The sequence below is a fragment of the Odocoileus virginianus genome, chromosome 10 (assembly GCF_023699985.2).
Source record: "Odocoileus virginianus isolate 20LAN1187 ecotype Illinois chromosome 10, Ovbor_1.2, whole genome shotgun sequence".
NCBI lineage: Eukaryota > Metazoa > Chordata > Mammalia > Artiodactyla > Cervidae > Odocoileus > Odocoileus virginianus.
Window position 1 is genome coordinate 26,312,080 of NC_069683.1, and position 20,938 is coordinate 26,333,017.

The 20,938-nt window shown below is 39.7% G+C and overlaps 1 protein-coding gene across 3 annotated transcripts in view; it reads right to left on the minus strand.

Moving 5' to 3' along the window:
• Positions 1–2,809: 2,809 nt before the first annotated feature.
• The window catches only part of ELP4 (elongator acetyltransferase complex subunit 4), a 223,181-nt gene continuing 205,052 nt past the window's right edge, over positions 2,810–20,938 (minus strand). For all 3 annotated transcript variants that reach the window (XM_070473222.1, XM_070473221.1, XM_070473223.1), the window contains one exon: positions 2,810–5,176. In XM_070473222.1, the coding sequence (XP_070329323.1) occupies positions 5,045–5,176 (132 nt within the window). In that variant the 3' untranslated portion in view covers positions 2,810–5,044. The remainder of the gene's footprint in view (positions 5,177–20,938) is intronic.

The window sequence follows — 20,938 nt, forward strand, 5'->3', positions numbered from 1 at the left end:
GATTTCTTATACAAGATTCCCTGAAAGCCGCTGCCTTTCTCAAACAGCCCCTGTCCCTTTTCTGTCTCCCTCCCCTTTGCACAAGAGGCATCATTTCCCATTGAAGCACTACAGCTGTTCCATTTGATTCTCGCTTTCTGTGTGGCTGTGGATGGTTGGAGGGTGGAGGGGGAATGTTGCGTGTCAAGGAATAATGAGCACAGACACATCAACAGACAACAACAAAGCGGACTGTGACTGGCCGGTGGGAGTTAAAGGCCTTCAGTCATTGGCAGCTTAAGCCAAACATTCCCAAATCTATGAAGCAGGGCCCATTGTTGGTCAGTTGTTATTTGCAATGAAGCACAGATCTGATCATGTTTAAAGTGGCAGCACGCAGGGCAGGAGTGCTTGAGCCCAAGCAAAGGATGGAAAAAAATGAGCCTTTGTTGGGTGAAAGAGGCCTGTCTGAGACTTTTATTTCTGTCTGTTCTGTGTAACATATAAGTCAATATGGATAAGTTTTCTTCTGCACGCTTCAGTCAAAGGCTGGGGGTCTGGCAGTCTAGATTAAATGCCTGCACAGGCAAAACCCTCTGGGGACAAAGACACGCTTCCACTGAATTGTACTCTGCTCTTTTTTGTTTTGTTTTTAACCCCCGAAGGCAAACAATCAGAAATAGAGAAATTAATTGGAGACTTTACAAAAAAATAATCTTCTAGTTCAATATCTACTATTTTCTAGTTAAAGAATATACTTGTGAACAGATAATTGTGATTGATCTCTCTGGCATATGCTTATTAATAATTTTATGCCACCAGACTTGCCGCACACTGACACGGTGACTGCCATTTCTATACATGTGTGTGCAGTTTGATCCCGTCTGCATTGCATGCATGCACACTTCTGCAGAGGAGCACGTACACATATGTACTGTTGGTGTACCTGTGCAGGTATTTCCTCCTCTTGACATTTTGCCACCTGCATTCCTGGAGGAACACGTGTCGGGGGAAATGTCCAAGGAGGGCTGTGTGTGAGTGTGTGTGGTGGCTGCTGGCTGCCTCACCTCCTCACTGCAAGAAGGGATGGTTTCCAACCGGTTATGATTTGGGCCAGGGTCAGGCAGCCGGTCCTGGCCCACAGCTCTGCTGGGCAGGAAGCAGAGACTTTGGAGAGCTGGCTGTGACATTTGGGTGCAGGAGGTGAGGACAGGAGAAGGGGAGTGTTGTGGCGCAGAGGAGCTGCCTGTGTGCACTTAGGCACGTATACACGTCCTCAGAGGGTCAGGCTTGCCAGTGGCTCCGCAGCCTGGTTTAGTCTGATGCAACCGCTCAGCTGTAGATGCCCTCTGGTCCAGCAGGAAGGGTCGGCTGCCTTGCCTTCTGCCTTCTGCCCTCACCCTAGGGAGATGAGCTGTCCTTTTGAATGGAGTTCCAGGCACACCCCCGGGGACAGCATGGCAGGCACAGTGTGGAAGCTGTGCCCAGAGGTGGCCTTTTACTCATTCTTGAAATAACTTTTATTTATTTATTGATAGGTATATTTATATATTTATGAATGGGAACTCTTCAGGGATGCCTTGATGCCATCCTCCAGGATGGTGGCCATCTATTTGTGATGTCCTTGGTAGAATCACGAGATTTTTCTCCAGACTTGACTGACTTAAGGAGACCAGGTGAACAGAATTTGAGCTGAATGTTGAGTAAGAACATTCAAATTACTCCAAGTAAACAAATGCTTTTCACCATAATGAATTCTCAGAATATCCCTCCTTCCCCACCCCAAAGCTGTGCCTCCTCTTAAATTGAAAATTGGCTTTTGGTATGGCTCACGTAATCATTTCTTCCTCCTTTTAAAGAAAAATCACTACTAGGTTTCCTAAGTCTTTCATACAATATTATTCCAAGATTCAGCTTTCTTTTGTGAATTTATGTCATTTTAGGATGGTGTCCATATTCTGCTTATTTCTTTTTGCTCTGGGCCTTAATGTAACCAAGATTTTTTTAAAAAAGGGTTTTCCTCTTCGTATAATGTTTGGCTCACCAAGGCTAAACACAAATTCTTCCTTTTTATGTTCTTCAAGAATAAACTTCAACTGTTTCTTATTTAAACAACTTTTTTTTGCCTTGGTTCTGAATGACTTCCCTGCTCAGTTTTAAAGTTCAAAGTGTAAGTATTTAGGGTTAGTATTGCTTAAATTAGGTGGTGTTGATGGTGACTATCTTTGGAAAGCATTAACATGATGCTTTAGAAATGACGTTCATAATGGGCTTAAACAAATGAATAGGGCTCCCTCTCAACTTTTGCTTTGTATGTGCATTTGTGTGTCTGATTCTTTAAAAGATAGACAGGGAATTGATTGCAGAGTGTTGCTTCCTTTTGAAGTAGTTTTATTTTGTCTAGTGTTAGTATGCGCAGATTCTGGAGGTGGAGATAAAGAATAAATGGAAAAGTGGAAATTGGTGGCTACTAAAAAGAAATTCAAGAGGTCTTAGAACCCCAGCACCTGAGCAGACTCTAGCAGTCAAAATATTTACCTCACGTTAAAGAAAGGCAAATCTAGCGTAAGAAATGAATACCATAGAGGGTTTAGAAGTTTTAGAAACACAAGATATGAGGACATTTCAAACACTGTTTGACATTGTTAACTTAAATATCTTTGAGACAAGCTGATAATTGAAAAATAGAATCTGTTAATAGTGTACATTTCATAATATATCAAAATCATTTGTATACCTACAGTAGCATTATTGAAGGCCAGTATTTTAATGTAGTAAGTTATTAGCATATGGATAACTGACAAGTTTCCAGAAAGAAGCAAAACACATGTTTAGAGTGGGTTTTTATCATTTTATCAGAGGAAAATGAAAATATACATCCTGTTCCAGTAGCTTATTTTAACAAAACCTGCCTAGTAAATCAGAACACCAAAGCACTTGATCTGAATTTTGGAAAGCCCAGGTACTATCATTGTTCAGAATGCACTTTTACTGAGTTTAAAAGTTTCTTGTTTATTTAAAATAAGGGTTTAAACATGCACATTCAATTTTTATAGTATTTATCTATTTGCAAGGCATATATTAACTAGTAATTGGTCGTTAATTTTATAGATGTGTTAGCTAGGGTAGTAAATCAATGACCTGCTAAGTATTTTTGACAAGCAATTTTCATATTCGATGACCTCACATTTCCTTTTCAGAGTCAAATGCTATGTAATTGTTCCGTTGTGTGTTTGTATAAAATGAATCACAACACGGTAAGGAAAAGGTTAGACTTATTAAAATAATAACCCTACTAAAATATTCACTTTATTCAGATTGTTCATAATGCTTTCAAAGGACATAGCAAAGCTTTTGTGGAGAATCTGCGTATTATTTATCATCTATGGACTAAATTGATTTTTTTGAAGTTGCTTTAAATTTTAAAAGCACCTTTCCTTAATATAAAAGCCCTTTAATTTTAACTGACAGATCAATTCTTAAACTTTATTTTGAAAAGAAAATGGGGAAGAATTTGTGTCTTTCGAATTAAAAGAAGTGAAAAAAATAAACCAGACATCCTAAAAAAATAGAAGAAACCTGATTTTTAGTACTAATGAGATAGCGGGTGACAAAATAGTTGTCTTTTTGATTTCGATCACAAAAAATAAACTGGTAGTGACAGGATATGATGGAGAGATTTGACATCCTGGCAAATCACTGTCATTGATTCAATTATTCTAATTCTGAATAAAAGCTGTATACAGTATGTGTTTATGCTACAGTGGGTTTTTTTTAAGTGACTGACATTCATCATATTGGTTAGACAGTTTTAAAAACCTAGTCTTTGTTTTCTGCAATGTTGTCAAGAACAAATAAAGCATAATTTGTGGTATATTAAAAGCAAACTGCTTAATAGTGCTAGATATAACTGCTTCAAGATAGTCTAATATATTTGGAAATGTATTTTGAAAATTCAGTTTCTCCTAACAGATGTTAAACAGCTTTTTAAAAACTGAGACTCTTATACAGTATGTGTTTATGCTACAGTGGGTTACTTGCATATTACTTAAATATGCAAGTTACTTTTAAACTTTTACTTTTTGTCTATTTGTCAGAAGCTTTGAGAACATGGAACTATGATTTAAAAAACTGGTGTTTCCTATGAAAACTAGTTCAATATGTTATATATCCCCAAAGACATGTTTATATGGTTATAAATGTACACATCTACCAATGTTCATAATTAACAAAGGGTTTTAGGGTTTTACCTGATGCAATAGAAATTTGAGTTACCTTCAGTTTTATACTTTGTCTCAGACCTATGTTTTGTAAAAATCTCTCGCCAAGCTTCCATACATGTTTTTCCCCAGTATCCTAGCATTCATGTAGCTGTCAGTTTGAATTTCAATCTTGAATTATGTCTGTTGACATAATTTCATAGTGTGGACTCTATTTAAACAGAGACCATCTCTTTGTCTAAGTTTTCTATTACTCAAGTTCTTTACATTTATTAAATACTGTGGTAGACTTTTTTTAATGGATTCTTCATCCCCAAATATCTTATTTGCATCAATTTCATAATAGGATATGTAGATGCAAATTTATTTTAGTCTTCATATAGTAGCAAAGTTCTTATCTCATAATAGCAATTTTGGTGGGAGGTGTCTCTTTCAGAAATGAAGAGAAAAATATGTTTCTCACAGTTTTGAATTTCATAATGTTTTATATGCCACCTGCTGTAACATGCACTTTGCTGTGAACCAAGTGCCTTATATACACATACGCTTAATGATGACTGTAAGGTGTCCTGAATTTCGAACATTTTATTTGCTTTTATTTAAAAATAAAATTCTTTACCAGATATAGCATAAAACAAAATTTTAAAGTGAAAGTATTTCTGCTGTACTATTTCTGTATAAAGAGTTGGTTAAAATAATGAAGAACGGTGGCCTCATTTTACAATCCTAACTGTATTTTTCAAGGACTGGAGGGTCACATTGTTAAGAAAAATATTTACATAAGCTATTAGCAATCATAATTAGGGTGTCACAGAATTCTGCAGGCAATGACTAAGGAGGAGTCACTAGAAGTCCAGGTGCTTCTTGCCTCCGGCCGTCATGCCACAGCCTGGGCCCAGCAGCTTGGCGGATTCTGCCAGATCCTGTTTGCTTGAGCGGCTCACAGTGTCTGACAAGTCTGGAGGCAAATGCAGTCGCTGTGGCAGAAGATTTCAGGGGAAAGAAAGAAAGAAGGAAAAAAAATCATTAATTTTGCTTTTGCCAGCACACTTCAGAATACAATATTATGCTCTGTTGATCAGCATTTAGTCTTGCATGTAAAATTCCTGCTAAAACAATTCTTCAGATTAAAGCCCAATATAATCACATCCTTTTCCTACTAGATTTAAAAACTGTAGCCATTACAGAAACTGGACCAGGAATCTCAGTGGCATATTTCCAGAGTCCAGACCTAAATGTGTTACAATTTTTCTTATTTAGGTAGAAATGAAAACATGGTAAGTGCACAAATAAAAACATAATTGAAAAATATCACATAATAATGGCAGGGTTGTTTTTTGGCTTTTTTTTTTCCCCTTAGAGCTCCAAGATGGTATTTTTAATTGAATGTAGTTTTTCAGCAATTATGGATTTCTGCAAATGCTTGTTTTCCTTTGTCTATTAAAGTTGACCTGATGATTTTTTATTTCAAGGCTATACCTTCTTTAAGGAACTTAACCATTTTCATAGACATATGTCCTACTGACATAAGGAAAAAAAGGATACCAATTAAAGGGTCAGTATTTTTCATATGCTCAGACAGGTCAGCATAACATCTGCTGTAGGTCTTGGTAAGTCTGTTTCTATGCATGATGTTGGGTCATGTTTTCAAAAGTATAGTGTAGCTTTGAACATCTCCCCTTTCTATCTGTCTGCAGATACAGGTTGATTTAAGTAGACCCAATAACTAATCATAATTACAGAACAGTTATTATAATTAGGGAGAGATACTCACATTTCAAAAGAAACTTTTTGGTTTTTCAAAAGGATCTCTATCAAGTTCCTTCAATTATCATTGCTCCCAGACCACATGATTTGTTTCATAAAAATCCAAACTCAAAGGAACATGTTTGCTGTGTGAGGCAGAGTGGGTGTGGGAGCCTAAAGGTAAGCAGGGCAGGATGGGGTCATCCCCTGATGACTGAGCAAAGCCTTGACGAGGTGAACTGACCTGGAGATTGCCTATCTGAAACCCTTCATTTGAAAACTCCCTTGGATATGAAAAAAAAAAAATCAAGATGAGAAAGGGAAAAAAACATTTTTTGGGGGTCAAAATATTGTGATACACTAGCATATGTTCTGGCTAGTTTCTTTCCTGATAAAAGGCTTGTTTACTGTCATGTAAACACAAGCTGTGTGCAGAGATCAAAACATTTTAAAACATTAAAAATAACTTATGAAAATATTCTTCCTTGATTTCAGTTTGTTGATTCAAATATATCTAGGGTGAAAGACTACTATATAGATATATGATCAACAAAGATGTCAGGGAGGTCCAGAAAAATATAATATCCATAAGGTAATATAAATACAGTGTTATTCATTTGTATCCTTAGCACTCAGCCTGTCACTTATTAAGTCATTAAATGTCTATTTCTTAAATAATAAAAAAGAATTCAAAGAAAGACATATTTCTTCCTTTGTTTTAAACAGTTTTTTCATTTCTTCATACCCTAGTTTTAGAAAGGATTTCAGGTAGAAATAAAAGTGTGAAGGGCTCAGGAATCTAAAAGACACATATGACTCTAAAGTCTGAGGTCATGAATGTCTCTGCAGTGTTGACTCTAACAATGTTCACGAGAGGAAGCAACAAGGAAGGGGATATTTAATTATATGTCTGAGCTGAAATGTTTCTTGAAGATCTTATAGTTATTGCTAATGAGCAGAGGAAAAATGACTAGGGAACATGCATGACTTAAAAGCTCTCTGAAACTTAAAGAAAAGTCACCATTAAAAAATGTGTGTGTGTGTGTACTTTTGGTTGGGACCCCACAGAGATGAGGTCAGATGGTGATTAGGCTGTTCAGGAAATCAACTGGAGTCAACAAATATTTAGAATCTACTCAAAGCAAGGCATTCTGAAAAGATATGTGAACAGGGTATCCTCCAAACTCCCATGTTGCCTTATATCCCAATAACAGGCATGAGACAAGCGTACAAGTAACCCTCACAGTGAGCAGTCCAAGTTACATCCACAAAATTGTAGAGACAAAAGTAGAAATTGTGGTGGGGGGATGGGAACAGAGGAAGTTTCACGGAGATGGGCTAGGTGTTAAATAATGAATTGGATTCTGGCATGCAGAAATGGCGATTTGCTTAAGGGTAGAATCAGTACATTTTAAAGATGCATTTTGGTAGGTCCTATTGCTCTGGCAATCCAAATGGGGAAACTAGTGTACTTTATTCAGAACCAGCATAAATATAATTTATTTCAGGAGCTTACCTATTTGCTAAAAATTTCTCTTCCTTTGCTTCTCTAGGCAATGAGCATGAGCCAGCTGGCTAAAAGCCCTTCATTGCAAAAGTAGCTAAATGTGACGTGTGACATGCTTGGAAATCTTTCAGGTTGAATGGCTTTGAAGAAAAGTCAAATACCATTCATGTGTAACTTCTGAGCACAGAAATTTGGGGTGATGTGGTTAAATGCTCCTAACCAAATGCTACACTGTAAAAGCTAGTTGTGCATCCGTGTCCTCTGAAAAAAGCCCAAGGATGGTTCCTGGAAACATAGGAATCTGTGCGATTTTGCCGGCTTTTGTTGACTACTACCTGAATAAGCTAACTGGGCAGCCTAAATTCTCAAGCGGGGGCTTCGGCTTCCTCCCTTTCTAAGCCTCCCCCTGTGCCCCATGTCAGTGCGATGTGAAGCCGCGAGGAAGAAGAGGAGGTGGGTTCCAGGCTCGCCAGGCGTGTCAGGCACGTTCCCTTTGAGGCTTCCAAAGCATTTACACACTTGACGTGTCAACGTTCAGATGCTGCTGTACCCCAGATCTGTCTTCTGAAAGAGCATGCGGTAAGACTCTCTCTCACAGCACGGTGACCTCCTTTAGACTAAAGCTGCAAGGCTGTGGGGGGATAGAAACTTCTAGTCTTGAAGTTTCACTGAGTAATGGAAAAAATCAGGACTATACAAATAATCTAGTACAGATCTAACCTTATAAACCAAATCAAGGTATCCATCTTTCTCATTTTATACCTGGGGTTCTGAGGCCAGGGGCAAAAACATACCTTAGATCTTGAGCTAGAATTCTGTCACCTGATTTTCTTTTCCCAGATTCTGGGAGGGAGGCATTGTGCTGCTGAGGCAGGAGATGCTTATCTGGCTGGCTGCCTGCCTCTTTTTCCCATGAATGCCTGGTCTAGAATGATGATTTCTGTGTAGGCAAAGGGACCTGGGGAAGGTGTGACAGCTCCCAAGGTTCTGCAGAGGCCTGGGGTGCTTTATAGCAATTCATCCCACTGGTTTGTTGTTGTTCAGTCGCTCAGTCGTGTCTGACTGTTTGCAGCCCCATGGACTGCAGCACGGCAGGCTTTCCTGTCCTTTACTGTCTCCTGGAGTTTGCTCAAACTCATGTCCATTAAGTCGATGATGCCATCCAACTATCTCATCCTCTGTCGCCCCTGTCTCCTCCTGCCCTCAATCTTTCCCAGCACTGGGGACTTTTCCAGTGAGTCAGCTCTGCGAATCAGGTGGCCAAAGTATTGAAGCTTCAGCTTCAGCATCAGTCCTTCCAATGAATATTCAGGGTTGACTTCCTTTAGGATTGACTGGTTTGATCTCCTTGCAGTCCAAGGGATTCTCAACAGTCTTCTCCAGTACCACAGTTCAAAAACATTAATTCTTCAGTGCTCAATGCTACAAGGTAGGAAACAGCGAGGCTGACAAAATGCTCTGGCAGATTAGGGGAGTTCCTGCCAAAAGGCACCCTTAGGCCCATAGGAAGCCCTGGGTCCTAACAAAGAACCAGTGGCAGAAGTGATTTGCTCTGTGGCTTCAAGGGGGACCAAGCTGAACTGGACTGGAATTCTTCCCCCTCTGCCAACCTCTCTGTCCCTCTGTTGGGCTGAGCCATTGATTATATTTTGCTCTTTCCTGAATCAGCAACTCTACCGATCATATATAGGATTGAGCTTCCTGGCTCCACAGTTCTCTTCCTAATTCCTTTTCTCCCAGCCTGCCAGACCTGTGCTTAGCACTCACAGTTCCCAGACAGACGGGGCAAGATAATGAATCTAGATTACCACTTGGATTTGAGACAAATTGTAGGTAAATACCCATTAAAATAAGCTTAATCAACCTATATTTTTCATATTTTTCCAAGACCAAACCACTGGGCACCATATGTTTTCTGAAAACAACTCATGTAGTACATTTTAATCTTTAGTGAATGAACAGAGATTTGTTTGTATCCTTTAAAATTTATGACATTTCCTGAAAAGTCACACTTTCCATTACTCACAATCATAGAAATAGGGGTTAATATTTCAAAATACTTCCTAACAGATTTTTTTCTTTAAAACATAATCAATTTAAATGAAAACTTATGAACACCTTTGAGCATATGGGCTCTACGCTGGTCTTTTCACAGGGGCAGCCAGTGACAGTTTGCTACTCTACTCGCTGTCAGTATGACCTCAGATAAGTCACATGTGAGTCACTTCACTCAGATAAGAGCGCCGAAGAATTGATGCTTTTGAACTGTGGTGCTGGAGAAGACTCTTGAGAGTCCCTTAGACTGCAAGGAGATCTAACCAGTCAATCATAAAGGAAATCAGTCCTGAATGTTCATTGGAAGGACTGATGCTGAAGCTGAAGCTCCAATACCTTGGCCACCTGATGTGAAGAGCTGACTAACTGGAAAGGACCCTAGTGCCGGGAAAGATTGAGGGCAGGAGAAGCGGTGACAGAGGATGAGATGGTTGGATGGAATCACTGACTTGACAGACATGAGCTTGAGCAAACTCTAGGAGATAGTGAAGGACAGGGAAGTGTGGCATGCTGCAGTCTGTGGGGTCGCAAAGAGTCAGACACGACTGAGCAACTGAACTGAACTGAAGTCACTTCATTTGTCTAGCTTTAGTATCCTTATCTATCACAAGTGAATGATTCTCCCCTCATAAGACTGTTACCAGGATCAGATGAGATATGAAGTGTTTTATGAATTATTAAGTACTGCACTAATTTATTTATACCTTTTCTTGCTCCAAAAAAGCCATTTGAGGTGACTTATATATATGTCACAAGAGAACCCCGTGAAATAGTATGGAAAAAGATAAAAATAAATGAGCTTATTAGGGCAAGGAAAAGAATCTACCAGTTTAATGAAAAACATATATTTATAAGCAACAGAAACAGAACATTGGACTTGGCCAGCAGGTCTGGTCACTAAGTCTGAGCATTTATTATACAATGCCCTTTACTGTGGTGCTGTCAAGAAATATAAAAGGAAACTCCAGTGATAGTTTTTGCTTGTGGTAAGATTTAAAAAGTCTAAATAGGACTTCCCTGGTGGTTCACTGGTTAAGAATCTGCCTGCTAATGCAGGGGACACAGGTTCAATCCCTGGTCTGAGAAGATCCCACGTGCCATGGGGAATGAAGCCCCACCACGACTACTGAATCCCATGCATCCTGGAGCCTGTGCTCTGCAACGAGAAGCTGCTGCAATGAGAACCTGCGTATCTAGAGGTTAGCAGATAGAGAGGAACCCCCGCTCACCACAACTAGAGAAAGCCTGCACGTAGCAATGAAGATCCAGCTCAGCCACAAATAAATACAATTTTAAAAAGTCTAAACAATTTCCCTCACACTCAGTAATACAACAGTGAAAATGGGGCACATCGGGTGCCTGGCTTCTGGGTCAGTGAAAAAATCCATGACTTTGTATTAAAGGAGGCAATTTGGGGTCCATTTATCACTATTATGAAGGGAGAATTCCACTTTAAAAAAGGTCATTTTTATTTATTTATTTGGCTGCACTGGGTCTCAGTCGTGACATGCGGGATCTAGTACCCTGGTCAAGGATCACATCCAGGCCCCCTGCATGGGGAGTGTGGAGTTTTACCACTGGACCACCAGAAGTGCCATCACCATTATTTCTTCACAAGATTTCAGAGGGTTATTTCAACTTGCAAAAAAAATTAATCTTATATGCTATTATATAATTATTATATTTCACATTCTTACATTTATATTATTTCATGATCATTACATAATTACAATATAATGGTATATTGTAATTACTCTACATCTGGTTACAATTTTATAATGTGGAAGATACATCTGCCTAATTTTGGTGAATTCTGTGTTATTCTTATACATGAATGGGGCAGTGGAAATCATGTCAGAATCATATTTTTGCTCTTTTTGGATAAGTGTACCTTTGATAGTGGCTGAATATGTCTGGAAAAAATTCTGCCAAAGCATGGTCAAGGTTTTAGCTTTCACTTCTGTTTAAGATCCAATTCATTCTCAGGGTTGCCGATTTAAACTGTTCTATTGAATCTCATAACCATGCTATATCCTGTGAATTGAAAAAAATTCAGTTGGTTCTTCCTGACTGATCTGAAAATTAGACAAAATTTCAGAGTTGGAACATTGCACATTGGCTGCCCATTGAAAAATGCTCAGGTGTGCAATTATTTTGACCGTCAATTATAACTGACAGTATTGTCTTGCCTCCAAGCTCACCTCTCTGAAAGCAGATTGTGAAGAACTCACTTGTCTAAACAAAAGTGTGATTTGTGAAAAGGCATGTGTCTGTGGCAGAGATTGTTAGCTTACTCCCAATATCTATTCTCTTCCTTTGCAGAGTGAAAAAAAATCTCTGAGTGGGACACATGGCCTCCCAGAATAAAGGCCACACTTCCCAGCTTCCCTGGCCAATAGATGAGGCTGTGATTAGGCTCCGGTGACATCTTGAGCAGAAGTGCCATGGTTAAGTTCAAGGTCAGATCCTTAGAGAGGGGGAAGTGCCATTCACTTCCCTTTCCCTTGGCATCACTATTCAATCCCAGCAAGAGGGTCCCCCCGCCTCACTGGGCACTGATGCTCCTCCCCCCGTGGGGTGAGGAGTTAACCAGGGTGGAGGGGTTATGCCCATCTAGAGCATGTACCCTTCTCTGTAGGACACACTCTGGGTACTCAGGGCCTCAGAGCTCCCTGTGCAAATGGCCACAAAGCCTGCACAGGTCTCTTTCCCAGGTCTGTCCCTTGTGGGTGAAATTCGTTATCTGTGTGCACACCCTGGAGCCCCAGCAGGAACCCAGGGATGGCTGTGTGTGGGGAGTGTGGACGGAGTTTGAATGTGCAGGTCGGGTGTCCCCAAGCACATCACATTGCCTGCTTCTGTGTGGGAAGGAGGCAGGGGTGGGGAGAGAAAGGAGGTAAGCTGTAGGCCAGTTCCTCCTATGTCTCCATCTTCTGGAGTGGAACCCTGATCTTAAATTTAAACTTAGCTTCCCAGGAAGGTATACTTGTGAAGAAAGGAAAATAAAATATAGTTAATGATTTGTTGGCTTGATAACTTTTAAATATCTAGACATGTAATTATGTGGCCCTTTATTTGCATTCTTGCTCTAAGCTCCACAATGTTGGGGACAAGCTAAACTTCCCTTCTTCCCACTCACTGAAATGTGGACTTGAGGGCAGGCGCTGAAGCAGCCATCCTGGACCATCAAATGGAAGCTACCGGCTGAGCAGGGTGGAGCAAAACCACAGAAATAGCTTAGGGTCTCCTAAGCTATTAGGGTCAGGCACCACCTGACCACCCAAAGAGCCTTGGGTCACCAAATTGGGCTTTTATAAGATATGTGTTCTATATTATTTAAGCCACTGCTTTTTTGAGTTTCTTTAATAACAGCCTAACCTATATCCTGTTTATAGAGAATCTGCTACCCAAAAAATGGATTAAAAAAAAAAAATCTAGATTGGCTTAGTGGTTAGAAGGTGGGCAGTGAGGTCAGTATCGCAGGTTGGAAAGCTGATGACTCTCATTAGGCTTGTGACAACTTGGAAGGCAAACCTCATATCTCCTAGTCAGTGGCTCTAGTTGAAATGTTGGAGAAATTCAGAATATTGGCGTGTTAGTGGCTTCTTGCCACTTTCGGCAAAGTTATTTACAAAAGAGAAATGAACTTAGGCTGGAGCCATAGAATGTGCTAGGAGAGGTAGAGGGATGACAGTTCTATTAAAGGAGGCACCTGCCTGCAGCTCACAGCCTAAACCAACCAAAAGCTTGTAATCTGGGGCATCAGAGGGTTGAGAAAGCCCAGCTACTTCTGCAGTTGCACACCAAAGCAGGCAACCTTCACAGATGTCTGTGCCTCTGAGCCGCGGTGAAATGCCTCATTAAGAGGCTGCCCAGAAAATGGGAGCCAGAGACAACAGTCAGATTAAGGGTGCTGCCTTCTTTCTCAAGTCAATTATTTCAGATTGCTTCAAGCTAGTTACAAGTGAGATGAAAGGGAGGGGTATAGGCAGAACAGAGAGACCAGAAAATAAGACTCAAATCTTCCAAGATGAGAGCAGCGGTGGACAGGCGCCCATTTCAACTTCCCTGTGGTGCGTCCGCCTGCAGGTAAGAGGCTGGAAAGGTATGAATTAGGCTTATCCACAGCTGTAGTAGATTCAGAAGGTGGAAAAGAAGCAGGTACTTACCTTCCTGCTACTTTTACTGTGGCAATTGGCAAACACTGTTGCAGGGATAGTGGGTGTTTTTTTTTTTTTTTTTGCATCCTAGTTACTAGCTTCACAGGCATCAGAGGAGCAGAGAGTCAGCTGTGGGAAGGGAGGCTCACCCAATTTCAGTGTCCAGTGACTTGCTTCCTGGGGGCCAAGAGGCACTGGCAGCAGTGGCCTTGGGGAGTTTCTAGCCCTAGGACTGCAGTCACGGAACTGGGCACTTTCAGGGAGTAGCTCTAGTTGCGACCTCCTAATTCCTCACCTAACTGACTTTGGTAGAGGCAGCAGCCTCCCTGGAGGCCAGTTTGGTGGCATTATCCCTCAGTCCTTCCAGTTATTTCACTGGCTCCCAATTTTGTGGTATCAACTTCCCAACTGCATGAAATAATTAGATGGGACCTGTTTCCTGCAGCTGAATGCTAGAACTATCAATATGTCTGGACAACTTTTTGGCTCTGATTACTTGCATGTGGAAGTGAAGAGAAGCAAATCGACTGGCAACCTCATAAAATTTGGAGGGGGTTGTTTTGTCAAAGAAACAAGCCAAGAGTCTATGACATATTTTTCAATGCCTACAGAATCTTAGGTCCTGGAATCTGATCTATCTATAGTGAAAGTTGCTCAGTCACGTCCAATTCTTTGTGACCCCATGGACTATTTAGTCCATGGAATTCTCCAGGCCACAATACTGGAGTGGGTAGCTGTTCCCTTCTCCAGGGGATCTTCCCAATCAAGGGACTGAACCCAGATCTCCTGCATTGCTGGCAGATTCTTTACCAGCTGAGCCACCAGGGGAAGTCCAAGAATATTGGAGTGGGTAGCCTATCCCTTCTCCAGGGGATCTTTCTGACCCAGGGATTGAACCCAGGTCTCCTGCAGGTGGATTCTTTACCAGCTGAGCTACCAAAGAACCCACCGATCTATCTATAAGTGGGATGGAAAAACTGCAGCCTTCAGGGAGTTCCCCGGTGGTCCAGTGGCTTAGATTCTGTGCTCCCAATGCAGAAGGAAACTAGATCCCACATGCCACAACTAAGAGTTTGCATGCCACAATTAAAAGACCCCTCATGCCACCAACTAAAGGAACTGGCATGCCATAACGAAGATAGAAGATTCCCGCATGCTGCAACTAATACCTGGCACAGCTATGAATACATAAATAAATGAATACAAACAAATAAAATCGGTGCAGCCCCCAAAGGGCACACACTCTCATAGCGACTTCATGTAGCTGTCACTGGGAATAGACAAGGAGTAACTTCCTAAAGGGACACGGAGGACAGTGGACAAAGGAGTTCCTTCGAGAGCAGATGGAGGGCTGCAAACCCAGCTACACTCCTCTGTAGCCAGGGCAGAAAAATTTTTGCAGTTCCTCACCAGCAGGATTCCTCACTCATTCCTGAAGAGCAGGTAATGTGTGGGAAGAGGCTATGCTGGATACTGGGGTTCCAAAGGGTTGGAGACTATGTCAGAGACTGATCACTGATCTCCAGTGTCCACTCTGCCTTTCTACTTGAGTAGAAGAACCCATGAATATATGGCCATCCTGAAAAGGCTTCACTTCCAAGCTTCCCTTTCAGCTAGTTGTGGAACATGTGACCAAGTCTGCAAACAGCAGAAGTGATGTTTCAACTTCAGGATATTCAAACGGGACTTGAACTCAGGTATTCTGGCTTCAAAGCCCACATTTGTACTCTGTGCACCAGACCTTTTGTAAGCACTAAGGATAAAATAGGGAACAAGATAGGCAAAATCTCTACGTCCAAAAAACAACTTCAGAAAGGGACAATACACAGACACTTACCGACTCAAGGAGAGACAGCTAACATATAGAAAAGCCAACAAATAGAGAAGATCACTCAGAGAGTGAGAGGTATTTTAAGGAAATGAAATACGGTGATACGATACTGCCCAGGGATACTGTTTGGGTTGGCCAAAATGTTCGTTTGGGTTTTTCCATAACATTTTAACAGGAAAACCTGAATGAACAATTTGGCTTACCCACTATTTTAATTGGTAAAAACCTTTCTGGAGGATACATTTGAGCTAAGATCTAAATTTGCAGAAAGGACTATCACAAGACATGGAAAAAGAAACTTTCAGGCAAAGGGAACATTTTCAACAACAGAGAACAGTTGTGGCACACATGTGTATTCTATTAAAGGCAGAATTTTCTAAAAAAGCGGTGTACACAGGCTGTTCTAGAGCCTTTCTTCTGATTCAGAAAAAACATTCTAGTCACTAGGTGACCCACAGGATCCTCCCACTCCCACCGCCCTCCTGTGGGGAGTGGTGGTTCCCAGGCTCATGCGTGCCCAGTGGGAGGGTTCCAGGCAGAGGGGTTGGGCCCAGTGTGAAGTGCTCGCAGTGGTGCTGTTGGTGGGGATGGTTTGCTGCACTTAATCCTCTTAAGACGTGAGTCAGAATCTTTTGGGCCACACAGTACTAAGAATATCACCATGCTTCAGTTTCAAGGTTACTGAATTGTCAGACACTGAAAATATGGGAAGTCATGTTACTTTCCTCCTCTATGTCATAAAACGATGGAGAACAAACTAGATTTTTCCTGAAGAACTTTCCTGAAAATAGTATTATTTTCTACACAAATTAAAGGCAGTATCTTTTTCTTATCTTTGGGTCTCTCCTTGTTTTTTTTCTTTTTTTGCACATTTTATTCTCATTAATGTTCTAACATGAGCAGGACTAAAAAAAAAAATATATCATTTAGGTAACAGCTGGAATAAGGTGACTTAAACTGTTACCTAAACTTGGATGGTAGAAACTATGAAAGACACTGCTCCCCCCACCCCCCCAACTCATGAGCCTCTTCTCTGGGATGGATAAAGGAGAAAGGAATGGGGTGGCTAAGTTCCCCATGGTCACTGTGATCCTCTGGCTGTGCATTATGGCTTGAATGAGACTCCTCATATTTCCCCAAACGGACTCCCTCCTATTCATTCTTCTTGAATTGTAGCGGGGCTTCTCACTCTGGCAACCTTTTGACGGGTCTCCAGCTCTGCTTAACCCAAGGCTTGTATGGGCTCTGGAGCACACAATGCAGGCAGGAGCATATAAGCTCCAGAGTGTGCAGAATTTGAATTAAGTTTCAGCAGGGCCAAGCTGAGAGACTCTTGAGATCTAGGGCCTACTGCTGCTCTGGCAGCAAGTGGAAGAAGCCTGAGGTCTTTCTGTGGAGACACCATCGTTTTGACAGGCCCTTCAGTCCTGCTTTGCCCAGGAGGCCCCTTTTCTACCCGAGACAAGTGAGGAAACATTTTAGCTGCAATATATTGGTACTACCCCTCAGATGGCTTAAGACTAGTAAGATATTTTAGGAACATATAGAGTTTTTAGATCTGAATGTTGAGGTTGGAAAAAAAAAAACACCTTCTTTTAGAAATAAGTTCAAACTACTAACTGTAGGAGAATTCCTTTTTATCTCCCCTTTTCTTTTTAAAACACATGGAAACTAGTCTGGAGGTGGCAAAAGGTAACAATCTGTTTTTGTCTACTAGAACTAATGTTTGAATTTTGTAATCTGTAATCTGAATGAAGCCTTCTACTCAGTAAACGGTTGGCAGATAAACGTGTGTGTAAGCTCAAGGTTGATCCCTAAAACTAAGAGATTCTTAAGACTACTCCACTATTTCACTTAGGGACTGGCAGAGGTCTGACTGATACATAGCTAATAGAAGAGATGAGTTCTAACATATGAAAAAGCAGGAATCAGAGAATTTTTAATTCAGATAATGGCTTAAGTTATCACACTAATTTCAGTCCACTAAATAATTCCACACTGGTAGCTTTGGTTGAACACTCCCTCAACCATATAGTTTTTGGAGGTAAGCATAGCATAAATATGAACATATATGGATTTCCTTCTGGCCATCCATGAATGAAGGCTGGGAGCATAATGGCCAATGTGCCTGCTTGTATAATGTCCTCCAGAGAATGCAGAAAGAACATTGCTCCACAAAGCCCTGATGTGGTATGAAGGACTCGGTAGAAATGGCAACGGACAACATCTCAACAGCATTAAATCTCCCAACTGCTCTTTAGTTACTTTGAGACCCCCACGTTTAAGGGTCTGTGAGTTTCTGGGTATGAAGAAAGAATTTTTAATGGGGCCAAATGTAGGTGTTTACAAGGGGGAATTGTTGTTTTTTATTAGGAACTGCCTTATGTTCAATAGTTGTATTTACTTTGTCAAGCTAGCCAGAATTAGAAATCCCCATTGCTAGGCAGCCTGGAGCGTCTGTGAAGTATTTCTGGGCATTCAGAACTGAGGCATGTGCTGCCCAAAGGCAGGTTTCATTACAGTGTGTTATTTAGTCCTTGTTCGTCCCTCCCTACCCCCACACCCCCAGATAGCAGTGCTTATACAACAGGAAATCTTGGTTACTTTACGCTGAAACATATTTACATGACTGAAATATGACAATTAACACATTTGTAAAGCTTGAGGGATAGGTACACATTAATGGTTTTTTGAAGCAGGCTGATTTCCTGAAGATTTTAATCTTATTTTATTTTGTTCTGCATGCATGAACAAGTTCTCCTTTACTATAGGTATTTGATAAAGCCTACCTGGTAGGAATGTGAATGAAATGAAAATAATACAAAAATTAACTTTATGGTTTATCTTCGCCAAACTGTTCTTAACTGCTTTTACCAGTTCAAGGTATAGTGAGGGCTATTTTTGACAAGTTGTATTAGCTTTTATACAAAAGCAGTTAGGTAGTACAGTTTTGGTTGGCAAAATGAAATGTGGCTTTCTCTATACTGACAGTATAAAAATTTTTCATAATGAATGAGAAGTATCAATTGTAGTAGTGATTTTCTGCACTCCTCATGGTCAAAAGTATGCTCTCCTAGGTAGTGTATATTTCACTTGCTCCAAACTTAAATTAAAAGCCAGGTGATATTAAGTAGTATTATTTAAAAAGTGCTATTGTGTGCATGTGTATTTGAGTGTGCATGTTTATACATATAAATATACATAACATGGCAATATTATGAATATTTTAAGGACATAGATTAATTGTTGAAATCTTGGTAAAATTTAGCACAAAATCCTTTCGTATCAGAACCCTCAGTAATGAAATGAAAACTTCCATTTTCCTTTTTATCTCTGAAAGCATGTTAACCCTGGAAACCTCTACTCCAATTTTCACTTAAAAGTGGATGGCAAATTTACAAATTACACTGGTTTCAAATAGTTACCCAGTCCATCTATCTCTCCCCTTCACAGAGCTCGTTCCTCACCAGTTTCAAAGGGAGCTCAGTGAGCAGGCTGGGCAGAGCAAGAACCCTCTCTCTGCACGCCTCAGGGCAGAGATGGGGCAGCACCAGACCCAGCGCTCTAGCCAAGGGATACAGATTAGAGATGAGGACCTAACTCCAAAGAGTAACTCTCTGCTGAAGTGACTCCACAGATAAGAAGTAAGTAAAGAATCAATTTAGTCTTAGGTAGAAAACCTTTCCATGAATAATGAGGGAAAAAAGTTAAAGGACATGAAGCAAATAAAGCAAGAAAAAATACAGATGATCAGAAAAGAGCAAAATATTTGTGAGTATATAGATAAATGATTATGCCTACTTCTAGGGACTTTTTTGGTGTTTGTTTATTTGGCTTAATCAAAATGCATGTTTTAAAGGAAATGTTAACAAGAGTTTAGTTTAATTTTCATGGAGATTGTTTTCTATTCTTTAAAAACTCATTTGCTTTTATACGTGGAGGATTTTTTCCCCCACCACTTAACTTAACCATTGAAGTTAAATCTTTTTACAAGGAGGTCTAAAAGATCCTTGAAATGTAGAAGAACCAACAACCTGATATACCAAACTGGCTAAATCCTGCCTCAAGTTTTCACTGTAGCAGGAAGAGTCACTCTGGTTCAAGTAGAAACTCTGAAGCTTGAGGTCATTTCAGCCAGGGTCTGAAGGTATACTTTGGGAACATTCTTTTGGTATATGTAAAATTATGCTCCAAAATGAAATAATGGAGCAAAGTGATTTTATAACTGTAATGCAGGGTTAATTCTCTAAGTTTTAAAGATCTGAATGAAATGAAATAGACATATTTGTACATTTCTATTTGATTCCCCTAACAGAAGTGCACAAAAATTTCTCAAGGCACTGAAAGTAAACGAAAGCATGATATGCGGGAAAAGATCATCAAATGGTCCCTAAAGTTCAATGTGACAAGTTTCACAGTTTAACAAATGATGATGAAAAGATGTTTTTCCTTTAAAAATTTATCAAGGAGTGGTATTTTTTCTTCTGTCTTTCACTCTAACTTATGCCCTAAAGGGATATTATTTGCTCTAAATCAGTTTAAGTTAACACATCAAATCATTACCCAATTAAATATCTGTAAATTACAGAGCATATTATAAGCATATGAAAAAATTACAACAAGCATCTTTGAGTTATCATTATAAATTTATTTTTAAGTAATACTAATATTTATGTGTTTATATTCTAAATCTATTAACTGCCTTGTATATTTTAAAAGTGTATCTTAAATATCTTACAATTTCTTTCAACATTAACTAGAATTTGTAATTAAATATTAATACCTCACACAAAGAATAATTGATTATATTTAAAAATAATGAGGCAAAAACTATCTGAAAAGCTATGGAAAAAATAGAAGTGGGAACACATTTCTTACTTCTAAGCTAGTCAAAAAAAATTCCCAAACTTATGTCAATTAAAGGGATTTAGTAATACTCACACTCTATTCTAAAACCCTGAAACTATATGTATACATCTTACACTAATAAAGGAACTACATAAAAAATAAGTCCACAAGTATATCTATAACTTGAACTGCAATAAGGATGAGTTTTAGTTACTATTAATATATCAGAAAAATACATTTATTTTTCCCATACTTCCATGGTGATTTTTAAAAAATTCAGATGGGTGATAAAATATCTCTCTGGGTTGGTATATTACAGAAAACACAATGCAATTTTAGGAAAATTATTCACATGAATAAGAACTGGGTTTAATTTATATTTTAAGTCTATTCTGTTAACCTACACATTGCTGATTCTTTAACCATTTTTTTTTTTTTCTAAATTGAGAACTTTAAAAAATAGATGAAGCACCACACTGGAGATGAACAATCACAGTTTATAAAACTCTGCTCTATATGTGGTTTTCATACTTAATGCCAGTGCTTTGATGGGAACAAAAAATATAACAGCTTTTTAAAAAATTGAAATAAA